Source organism: Sinocyclocheilus rhinocerous, unplaced genomic scaffold (genome assembly GCF_001515625.1).
Source record: "Sinocyclocheilus rhinocerous isolate Xijiao unplaced genomic scaffold, SAMN03320098_v1.1 scaffold1111, whole genome shotgun sequence".
NCBI classification, from domain to species: domain Eukaryota; kingdom Metazoa; phylum Chordata; class Actinopteri; order Cypriniformes; family Cyprinidae; genus Sinocyclocheilus; species Sinocyclocheilus rhinocerous.
The window spans coordinates 169,970-182,416 of NW_015655406.1; the positions used below are offsets into that span (position 1 = coordinate 169,970).

At 35.7% G+C, this 12,447-nt stretch overlaps 2 protein-coding genes across 2 annotated transcripts in view; both read left to right on the plus strand.

Annotated features, from left to right (window-relative positions):
* Positions 1-810: 810 nt before the first annotated feature.
* setmar (SET domain and mariner transposase fusion gene) lies at positions 811-2,183 on the plus strand. The gene is made up of 2 exons (XM_016525234.1): positions 811-1,071; positions 1,305-2,183. The coding sequence occupies exons 1-2, from the start codon at positions 970-972 to the stop codon at positions 2,097-2,099; spliced, it is 897 nt and encodes a 298-aa protein (XP_016380720.1). The 5' UTR covers positions 811-969; the 3' UTR covers positions 2,100-2,183.
* Positions 2,184-9,197: 7,014 nt separating this feature from the next.
* Positions 9,198-12,447, plus strand: part of LOC107718227 (inositol 1,4,5-trisphosphate receptor type 1-like) — a 159,589-nt gene continuing 156,339 nt past the window's right edge. Inside the window, exons 1-2 of the mRNA XM_016525222.1 lie at positions 9,198-9,391; positions 12,134-12,247. Of these exons, the coding sequence (XP_016380708.1) occupies positions 12,156-12,247 (92 nt within the window). The 5' untranslated portion in view covers positions 9,198-9,391; positions 12,134-12,155. The remainder of the gene's footprint in view (positions 9,392-12,133; positions 12,248-12,447) is intronic.

Below are 12,447 nucleotides of genomic sequence, written 5' to 3' on the forward strand. Positions count from 1 at the left end.
TGAAAGATTTTACAAAACTGCAACTCGTTTTCATACATAAATGAATTCATATAAACATTTTCTTACAAGAAGTAATTTTGCGAAGACTGTTTTAAAAGTGTTTATTGCTTTTTCTCCAGTTACACAATTTTATGTCTTAAGTGTCTGTTATTAAGATGTTTTTGTGGTTAAACATTAAATAAAAAACTCTTAAATGGTAATGGTTGTGCTTATATTAATTAGTTAAATGTATTAAATATATCTTAATGTTTAATATAGGTTTAATATACGTTTAATGTTATGTATAGAGAACATAGAATTATAGGAAATGGACTAATGATATACGTTTAGCCAATGGAAATGGCATAATGGGCCTATCTCAAGTTGTTTTAGTTGGTTATGTTTTTTATTGCCTTGACTTTGAAAGATTTTACAAAACTGCAACTCGTTTTCATACATAAATGAATTAATATAAACATTTTCTTACAAGAAGTAATTTTGCGAACATTTCTGTATGAAGTAACCTATAACAAATATTAAAATAAAATCTGTTTTAATCCTACATATACCAGTTGCTGAAAGCAGAATAAAACTTTTTGAAGTATGGGTTACAACTATATTCAGTAGCATCTCACTTTATTATAACATAACAATTCTATCTGTCAGACTTAGCATTCTGCGTTTGTGCTTATACATAAACTTTTTCACATTATAACTCCACAATTTTTCATAAAACATCTGCATGTCAAACAACGTCATGATTTACATAACCAATAGCATCCTATAAACGTCTTCAAGGAAGATAATATGCGTTCTTCAGTCTCTAAAGGTGAACAGAACGCCGGACTTTTATTTTGCTTCAACGTCGAGTTTTTTTACTTTCCGCTTCCGTTTGCGTTTATTACATGGATGCATCGATATTCTAAACAAGCCACGAGTTAATAATGTTCTCTTTCACATCTGAATCAGACAGAAAGTTACAAAGAAGACATGATGATACGATCATACAGCCAGGATCTGAGTGGCGGACTCGAGAATGTTCCTGTTTTGATTGCGAACAGTGTTCCCAAAGAGGCTTTTTCCAACTTTCAGGTAATTACATAATATTTCACGCGCCTTACATTAAAGTCTTTATAGATATGTTGGCATTTTCATCATTTTGCAGTCTAATAGTGTTTTCAAACAGCACTCAAGTTTATTTGAATGACGATATTGATATTTACATGGCATAAACACCCTCACCACCACTAGATGGCAGCACTTTCATATACTTTCCCACTGATTTACAGTTTACAGTATGTCTTAATCTGACTGAAATCCTTTAGTATGTGCTAGAAAGTGTACAAGGACCAGGCTGTGACATTGATCCTAGTGCGGTGACCCTCCCTGGCTGCTCATGTCGTGTCCAGTCCTGCCTGCCCGACAGCTGCCCCTGCTTGAGGTTTGGCCAGACGTATGACAGCAAGGGACATCTGAACCAACAGCAAGAGGACGGCGGCTTCAGCAGGCCTGTATTCGAGTGCAATGCCTTATGCGCCTGCAGCGAGTCCTGCCAGAACCGTGTCGTTCAAAAGGGGGTCGAGGTTCGTCTGGGTGTTTTCAGCACCAAGGACAGGGGTTTGGGGGTGGAGGCTCTCGAGCGCCTCCCTTGTGGCCGTTTCGTATGCGAGTACGCCGGGGAAATAATCGGGTCTCATGAGGCCCGCCGCCGCCAGCTCTCACAGACTCCCCTAGATATGAACTACATCATTGCTTTGCAGGAGCACAGCGGAGGGGACAGGGTCACCCAGACGTTCGTGGACCCCGTGACCATAGGCAATGTGGGAAGGTTCATCAACCACTCCTGCAAGCCTAACCTGGTCATGGTGCCCATTCGAGTGCACTCACTGCTGCCCAGACTCGCTCTGTTCGCAAATCGTGATATAGAAAGGTACGAAGAACTGACTTTTGACTATGCAGGTGGGCAAAACAGCAACACAGACACACGGAAATGGGATAAAGCACCAACCGGGACACTCACAGGGGCTGATGTTGATAAAATACCACTGAAAAAAGTCTGTCACTGTGGGGCTTCAAACTGCACAGGATTTTTACCATTAGATATGTCAGTTCTCCATTAAATAACGTTTTTTTATGTGTCCTAATGAGTTGGCATTAGAAATGTTTTGTTATTGTATTATAAACCTCCTGCAGAAATACCTATTTAATATTATTACTTTTTGTGAAAGTGTTATGAAGCGTAATCAATATGCATGAGAAAAAGGCATGAAATATATATATATATATATGTTTTTTACAGCATGTTTGGGTGTAGCAATAAATCATTTATGCAATTATTTAGCAATAAATCATTTATGACAAATACTTTGACACTTTATAATAAGGTTCAGTTAGTTTACCTTAGTTTAAAACACTAAGGTAGTCAAAAATGAAAAATATTTTTACAGCATTTATTAATCTAGGTTCATCTTAATTATATATTTTAACATTTTAACGATTTATAAATTAACATTTATTTAAGATTATTACGAACAATAATGTTTATTAACATTAACCTAGATTAATAAATGCTGTAAAAATAGCTGTTCATTGTTAGTTAGTAGTTATTGTTCATTAAAACTGAAACTACAAAAATCATTTTTGGAAATTGAAATAAATCTGAGATTAAATAAAATATACATATTAGAAAAAATATTTAAAAACGGTAAATAGAAATATTTAAAAACAAACAAAAACTACTTAAAATTTAAAATGAAAACTTAAAATATAAAATTATATACTATATATTATAATGTTATAATAGAAGACAGTGAACATAAATAGGCATCTATGTAAACTGTCAGTTGTTTGTTGTTTTCTGTTTACTTATTTTTCCAAATGATCAAACATGATTGACATAATATTTGAGAATCCCGTGTAGGTTTGACAATGATGAACCTTATTTATTAGCAGACTGAGGGCACCTCAAAACTAGAGTCCAACTGCTACAGTGTTCACAAGTTGATAAATTGATCATTATTGTAAAGTGTTGAACTTTATCAGTTCGTCCAAAATGTACAGCAGCAGCATCTTGTTTGTTTGTTTTGAGCAGTCTGGGTTTCTCACTGTATCCTAGTGGGTAATGAGCAATTAAAAAGGGCCAATGGGTGTTTAAAAATAGTAACAGCTTTTAGTCTCCTGTCGCACACGGGTGGGAGTGACCCATTTCACTCTGACGCCACCCTTAAATCTGCCCCCTCTCCTCTCCATCTGCCCCATTTCCACCCCAGCCCCACTTTCGTCTCCACCGCAATATTAATATCCACATCTGGGTTAATTAGCACCGAGACCAGAAACCAGAGCAAAGCACGAGGCATGCTGGGTAGAAGCAGATAGATTCCATCTTTATCAGTGACATTTTACACATCAAGCTTGGTTACATCGCCTTTGAATTTTGGACTGAACTTCCTATTTCTTATGGAAAACTCAAGTCAATAGACATTTTGAGTGCTGTTTTATTTTAATTTTTTAATGAATACATTGTTATTTATAATACTAAATAATTGTATTATTATCATAAATTAATATATTTTTAAAAATATAATAATTTATTATGACATTTAGGATATCATACACTGACATAGGGATGGAAATTTCATATTAATAACAGAAATAAATATTCTAAAAGTATTGATAAATAATAATTTACAAAAATATTAAAATAATTAGCAAACAATATTAATATAATATATTTATTATATAATATTAAATAATATTTTGCATATATATATATATATATATATATATATATTATAAATTATTATATAAATTATTATAATATTTATGAGCCTGATTCTGACATATGATGACCTAAACGTGCAAAATGTTTTCTCAATTTAAAGCAGTGTTCAAGAGTGTGGGGACTCAAATATTAAACCCATACTGATCAAGTACTTTTCTGAAAATCAAATATTGAAGTGGACACACCCTCTTCAGTGTGTCTGATGGTTCTAGTCATTGTGTAGTGATTGTTTTTCCTTGCACTTCGATCGGCTGAGAATGTGAGGATTGTGGCAAACTCTCTGAATCCTGTTTTTGTCTCATGAGTCATTGGGTTTGGTGAGTGAGCACATTCCCGGGTCTCTATGGTAACGGGATGTGTGATATCGACTGGACGGCGCGTGTAGGCTGGAGTGTTTAGCAACGATTGTTGAAGAGTGAAATCAGTAATTCTCTGCTCAGTTAGAAAGTGTCCGCTGTGCCTCTTGAGGTGTGTACTTAGGGTCTGACTAACAAAGGAGGGCATGTCAAGTTCTCATTGGTGTCTTTTCATGGTGAGGCACATTTTCTCCTTAGATAGAGAGAAATTGAGTGGCACTGATGGCTGCACCGTTGAGAGGGACACCGGGGTTGGGGGAATCAAATAACTAAAGAAAGTTTTTATTATCGTTATTATTATTTTGGATTATGTATTGGATTATATTTTGATTATTCTCATTTAATATTATATTACATAACATATTTTTACATATTCATATTTATAATTTATAAGTAAAGATTCAGATGTGAAATAATTTAATAACATTAACAACCATTATTATTTGTCATTTGATAATTAATCAATTATCATGAAGCAATACTCCTGTTTAAAAATACAATAATTATTTTTGATAAAAAAATATCTTTATTAAAGTTTAAATATTTAAATAAACAATATTTGAGAAAATGACAGAAAAGGCTAATAGCCAAATAATTCAGTTTTTATTATTATCATTATTGTTTGCTTAATATTATTTTGTATGATATATTTTTATATATTTTCATTATTATTATTATTGATAAGATTTTCAATATTTTAATAATTTAATAACATTAACAACAGTTATTATATGTCATTTGATTCATAGTAATCAATGAGCAATACTGCTAAACTTGTGATCCCAAAAAAGATGCATTTCTATTTGTTGACTGGCCTTTTTTTCTCTGGCTTGAGATCCTCAGGAGAAAGTAGGGCAGTGTTTTATTAAACAAGTGTGTCCCTCAAGACTCGGTTCATGTCCGCGCTGCTGGTGTTCAGTGCAGCCTAACCCTAACCGTGTTGCCTTATATTTTTATATAGAGCATTTCAAATATTCCAGTGGCCCAGATAAAGATGTGACTTTATATTTATATATAGTAACATCAACTGCTGTGATGTATGAGTATACACTACATACATAACATGAACATCATAGAGACATCCTGCTGGAAACTCCGTGGGATTTAAAATGTAAAATATGACTATTATACTGTGTGCATCCTCCACATGGTGAACCATAAAAGAGTTTTAAAACGATTGCCTAAGTGTGACTATAAGCTCTTTATAGTTTTATTAAAAGTCATCCCTTCATTATTAACAATTTTATTCCCATTTTACGTGCATCATATGCTTGTAGAGTGACAAAATGGGTTTGATATCCTGAGGTAAGATGCATGAATGAAACACCGTAAGCCTCTAATCATCAAGTGCTCATATTTTTGTGTTGAAAGCAAACCAATCTCTGCTTTCTTTGCTTTCCCTCACCTGTTTATCATTCTCTAATTCTTCGTTTGCAGAAACACACTGAGCCTAGTTTCCTCTCATCTGTGACGCCTGTCCTCCACGCTGCCATTAGTGACAGTCAAATTGCAATAGTGGCTTAATGAAGTGGCTCGGCTTTCAAAGCTCAAACCCCCTAATCGGCCCTTATTACTCAACACAGACCGCCGGAGGTCCTGTCACCCGGAATGGAGAAAGAAAGTGACGTTAAAACTCAGCTGTTTGTATTGTGTAAGAGCTCACAGCACAAGATTACAGGCCTGTTTCGATGAGGGGAAATTGAGCGAATACATTAATAGTGATGAGAAAACATGCCTTTTTTATTTCAAAAGGCTTCCACTGGATCTCTCTCTCTCTCTCTCTCTCTGAAGAGTCTGTCTGCGCTGCATCCTCAGATGTCATATCTCAGATGAGTACAAATGATTCATTTCCATAGTTACCACATACTAGAGCGTGCAGAATATAGATTATGATAAGGCGATGTGCATCTCTTGGACCGTATTGTTTGTCAAGCATATGCTTATTCTTTTTTTAGCTTGTGAAGTGATAAACGGTGTATTTATTATTGGTTGCAAGTGAATATACTTGTGTAAATTGTATGATTCTAAACAGAGTGCCACACAAAATAATGTTAGCTTATCAATGACAATTCAGGCTTACAGAAGAATAAGCCACAAGACCCAGTTAGAGTAAAGCTTTAGCTCGTTTAATAAGACTATTTCCTTTGGGAAAACCAGAGCCATTATCACCATATAATTGTCTTTTATTTTTAGTGATGAAGAACTTTGTCCTGAAGGGTGGAACAGAACATATAATCATTTGCATCTGTCATCGATGTGGTTGTGTAATGTCATTACTGTATATGTGTTGTGATATGGTGGTGGGTTCAACACGTCTGGCTGAAATTATAATCAGATTAGAGGTGGTTCATATTACATCATAGAACACAAATTGAAGTCTTTTTATCATTGGTTTCAGTTGGATGTGAGGCATGACATAGCCTGTTCAGAAACTAACCACATCACAATCTGCCTACTGTTTTACACATACACTACTGTTTAACAGTATGGGGTTAAGTGTAATATAATGAAAATATGTGGTCTTGACTGAGACAGATTCAAAATCAGAATCAAAACTGACCCTTCATCTTTTTGTGAATTCACAGTGCACAGTGAATTCATTGTGCACATTATCCTAAATATAAAAAGTGGTTTTGTCTACTTCTCACCATCCAATCATTTCCCAATGGAAAATAATCACACCTACATTTTTCCTCATTGAACTTGTCTTGTGTCATTTGAAAGTGCATAACATTTTGGGAGTGAACTGGGTTGCGAATGCTATTTCATGTTGATTCAGACCAAGAAACCTTATAATGAGATCCAGACAAGGGCCACATTTACGTAGTTACAAGAGGACTCTAGATTAAGACCACAACAGGCTTTGCGCCATGTTTGCAAAATCATATTTAAACTGTACAGATTTACATTGTACAATAATCTGATTTTCTCATTATTCATGTAGTGTATGAGAGGGTCAGTGTATCAGCAGGGTCGGTTTAAAAGGCGGCCTCAATATCTGTCATCCTCTGTGTAGCTCTTTATCAAGCATGACAAACAATGGCCGTTTCCTCCTCAATGGTTGGTTAGTTTTTGTTTTTTCCTTGCAGCCAGCACTCAATTTACAGACCCCAAAAGGGTCTAGGCTGTTCCTCTGTGTTTTAGATCACTCTTTACAGACTTTTCTGTTGACACGCATAACAAAATAGATCCTCTGCAGTGAATGGGTGCCGTCAGAAAGAATGAGAGTCCTAACATCTGATTAAAAACATCACAATAATCCACAAGTAATCCACACGAATCGAAAAGCTGTGTGTTTGTAAGATAAAATCCGTCATAAGACATTTTAACTTGAAACCGTTGCTTCTGTCTTGTCTGAATCAGGAGAGAAATATGCACAAATCAATCATCGTTTACAAGCGAAAACTATCCAAAACTGTAATAACTGTTGCTTTAAACACATCATTTATTATTTCTCCAATTCTATTTGTGGTTCTAAACACTAACAACTGTTCTAGAATGAGATTTGTCACATCTTATAGTCTACAGTGTTTCTCCACAGATAATTGTTGTTTTTGTGGGTTAGCTGTTGCATCCATCAGCAGATCAAAAGGACGGGCCGTATGGTTTGAGCAGCTGTAGCTGCAGATATTTCCATCTCAAAGGCTCACTCGATGCTCTCTTCCACTCCACACAAACGCACACAGGTGGAGAATAAGGTGAGAGCACAACGCAAGATGCACAACTTAGTATGATAATAGTGACTTGAGCCCCATTGCCCCTCTTACTCATCCTGCTGTTCAGAATACAGCACATCATGAATGACAAGCACAAAGAGCCTCTATTGTGTCTGTCTGTGTGTTGTCGGGCATAGACATCATTCTCAGGGTGTGAGCGCACACTAGGTTGCTAGGTGATTTACCTTTCTGTGAGTGATAGCTGTGCTGGGGAAGCAGGAAGGCAATTTTTGGGATGCTGCTGTGGTAGAAAATGCTGTGTAACTGGCCATAACTGTTAAAAATCAGATCATATACTATTGTTCAAAGCTTTGTGATCGTTAAGATTTTTAAAATGAGTCTCTCATGCTCACCAAGGCTTCATTTATGTCATTAAAAGTACAGTAAAAGCAGCAATATTGTGAAATTTTTAAGTTCAAAATATCTGTTTTCTATTTGAATACATTTTTCAAATGTAATTTATTCATTTTATGCATTCATATATGAATGAAATATAAATCTTTAATATTATAAATGGCTTTACTGTCACTTTTGATCAATTTAATGCTTCCTAATTTTACTTTTCCCCAATATATATATATATTTTTTTATATCAATGAATCGCATTTACTGCTGCTAAAAGCATTGTGCAAGAGAAAGCATTTGTATCTAAATTACAGCAGCACATAATACTTCACAAGCAAGGTGAGATTATATCTTGGTATAAATTGAATAAAAAATGTTCTGTCACAGCAGCACACAGGATTGTGGGATATTACAGACATTGATGGATACATCCATGCTGCCTTTAAAAATAGACCATATGAAGGCATCTTTGTGACATGATGTGATACCCTGATGTGTTCTATATAGAAAAAGCAGCATTTTTCAGGTATTAGATACAGCCTTGTGGTCTAATGAGTATTGATACTAACAAGTATTGATAACTAACAACTCAACCTCTTTAATGGACACATCAGTATTAATATGACCCATTAAAAAATATTTCAATACAGTTAAAACCCACTGCAATGATCATCTCATCTAGCAACCTGTTATAAAGTGCATTCACATGTGAGTTTGGTGTGTTTCATAAACAACCCAGAGCATATTTAAAAAAAAGTTCGGTAACACTTTATTTCGATAGTCCACTTTAGACATTCTATTAACAGTAATAACTTTGCAACTACATGTCAACTAGCAGTTAGTAGAGTATTACTAGACTGTCTGCTTAATATCTTCTAACACTTTCTTTGTCAACATTCTACTAACCCTAAACCTACCCTAACAGTCTACTCTGAGAGTTAGTAGACATGTAGATGCAAATTAATGAGTCCATTACCCATCATCTCTCACTCCTGATGCGCGTTCAGTTAGGGGGTGGAGCTTCAGGGCTCATGTGGAGGTGGCGAGAAAGCGGACAAGTGCGGACAAAATCCAACTGGCAACTGGACGCCGCGATTTTCAATTGGGGGACTTTCGCATATCATGGAATTATACGAGGAATCCCGGCCGGAGCAGTTGTGCCGCTGACCACATCGCCAGTGTTTTATTCCCGACACGGTCTCCTTCTGAAGAAGGTAAAGTTCGGCTGAAGTCTTGCTGCGTAAGGAGACCTCAGCGTCAGGCAGTGGATAACGTTATGTGTCCGAAGCGTCCATCAGTGAGAGCAGAACGGAAGTTTGACAGCGTGTTACAGTGTATCAATGAAGGCGTTCGGTGCACTGATTGATGTTGTCGCGGTAGCAATGTAACAATTTTAGAATGTTTCCACGTAACAGTGTCAAGTGCTGCTGGAGGAGGCAGGTGGACCGCAGACATCCTCGAGATAGTGGATACAGTCTTTTAAAATATATTATTCTGCCGTCGTGTTCACAGTATTAGTGTTTATAGTGTCTTTCTGGATTGAAGCGGTTCGTTTAGTAAAAACTGCACTGCTAGGTTCGAGGCTGTTTATGATCATCACCTGTCGAAGTAAGGTTTTCTGTTTGATCTCAGTGTCAAGATTGATGTCTCAGCTGTAGCCTATATGTCTGTGTAAAACTATTTTTCCATACATAGAAACTATAGTTTGAATAATCAGACAAGTCCCGCCTCCACATTTAAATAACCACACGGTAAAAAGAAGCGATTCGAGTCAGTGTTTCAGGGACAGCCCACATACATCTGTCATTCCAGCTACACATACACTGTTTGCTTTTACAGGCCACATACGGTGTAACTTTTTAATGTGGAAGTTTTAAAAGATTTTCAAGATTCCCAAATACCATGCTTTACAGTTGACAGGAAAACGACATCTCCTCAAGGACTATGTAAGGCAGAAACAGCTGGAGCAAATCGATTTGGCCAGTTGCACTGCGTTTCGCCTTCCTTGTTTTTAGAGCAAGAATTCTTGTATAAACTTGAGAATGGGTTAGTTTTGATTAGCTGTCCATCATACAATTATTCAGCATGTTTACTAGGCCATTATAAATATGTGGTATTTGAAAATATGTATATATTTAGACTTATAGCGAGTTTATGGTTGAGATGTTTGTCAGTTTGAAAAATATGGAGAATTGTTTTAAGGTGTTCCTGTGATTTGCAGCTCATTTAGCCAATTATTGTCATAGTAGGCATGTAATTCATTATTATTGTTCCTGCACAGATGTCATTGCAGACTCAAGAGTACCTATCAACTTTATTTCAGTCACTAACTAAGGGATAATGTACAATCAGGCAGTCATTATCACAAAACACACTCCAACAGGGGTTTTATAGCTTATTTTATCTTATCAAGTAAAATAAATAAATAAATGAATATGAAATATTGTTCAGATTATTATTTTGTTCCTTGTAGAGATGCAGAAGAACCAAACATGAATTCAGAAACATTTGACCGCTTAATGTCATGACTGACCAATCAGAATTTCAGAAAGCTGTGTGATAAAATAAAGTAAACATGTACATTATTCACTTGGGTAATATTTGAATTTCAGACAGAGCATGAGTGCATGATGTGGCTTATCAATGGAGATTTCACAGGTAGAGCATGTTTACTGTTCAAATAATAATTAGTCTTTAGTCTTTGTAATCAGACAAAGAAAACAAAGTTCCGTTCTTTTGCCAATAGTGCATAAACTGTCAGTTAAGATAAAGGCAGATATTATTTCAACACTGTCAACACTGTATTTGTTTGTATTACTCTGATATATAGGCCTATATTGAGCATCTGTGCAGCCTGCCCTGTTCCTTATTGATGTTCTCTGGTCTTGTCTGTCATTGATTGAACTGTAGGCTTCATCTCCAGCTGAATGTAGCATTGACTATTTGGCATTGGATTTAGCATTGGATTAGTTGCAAATGAATACATAAAGGATCTGAGTGCATATTTGTTCATTTGATCTATTGCTTGTGCTAAACGATCTATTAGCCTAAACATAAAGTGATACATATTGCTAATATTTTCAATGCCCCCGCAAAATCTCCACTTAAATGAGAACAAAACGGATGTTGTTGTTTTTGGCCCTCTTAGCTCTTTGCTAGATATCGGATCGATTTCAAGGCCCTATTAATAATTTTTTTAATTTTAAATGGTCTCGTGCCCTCTTATTTGTCAGATCTTGTTGCTCTACATAAGCCAGTAAAAAAATTTGATATCTGCTGATAAACTATTGCTCCAGGTACTGCACTTTTATATCTTGGCTTTTGAGTCTGATTTAGGATAGACCTAAATATAATTTTTAAAAATGATTTTCTGCTAGGAAATAATAATATTGAGTTTTTTTTTCATAATTTTCAATCAATTCTAACAGATGCTTTGTTATACAGTATTTGATGCTTTATTTCTTATAGCATATTTCAGTCTTATAATCAGTGCCTCATTAGAATGTATAATATTTAACTTAGCAACAATGTCGCTATACAATGAATGCAACAATACATAGAAAACCAAATCTTTAAGTTTGCATTGCATAAAACATATTTTCAACAAACGGCATTAAATTTGAGCCTTTTAGAAAGGTACAGACAGTACATTGCAAAGAATCAACAAAATGTGCACATAATTAAGTGTCTTTTCAGCACATAGCACAGCTGTATTTTCTAGTGCTTTTCTCATTATCCACCCATACAGCGGAAGGACCTTGAATTCCTTTCAAAAACTAGGCCATCTCAAAATGGCAAATTCTCATTTTCTCGAATGCATCCCCATGGTCCGCCATTATTGTCTCGCTATCTCCATGTCTGATGATAACCTATATGTCTAAATAAGAGGAATAAAGGACATATTGATATTATGCTGATTTTATTGCACCTTAATCTGTTTGTTATCTCTTCCACAGGCATACCGAAAAGTGGAGCCAAATGTCCGACAAAATGTCCAGTTTCCTCCACATCGGGGACGTCTGTTCCCTGTATGCGGAGGGATCCACCAATGGATTTATCAGCACTTTAGGGTAAGACAACCATCCTCATGTCGTCACTCAGTGTGATGATATCAGCGTTTTAAAGGGGTCATATGATGCAATTTCATTTTTTCCTTTCTCTTTGGAGTGTTACAAGCTCTTGGTGCATAAAGGAGATCTGTAAAGTTGCAAAGACTAAAGTCTCAAATCCAAAGAGATATTCTTTATAAAAGTTAAGAGTCAGCCACACC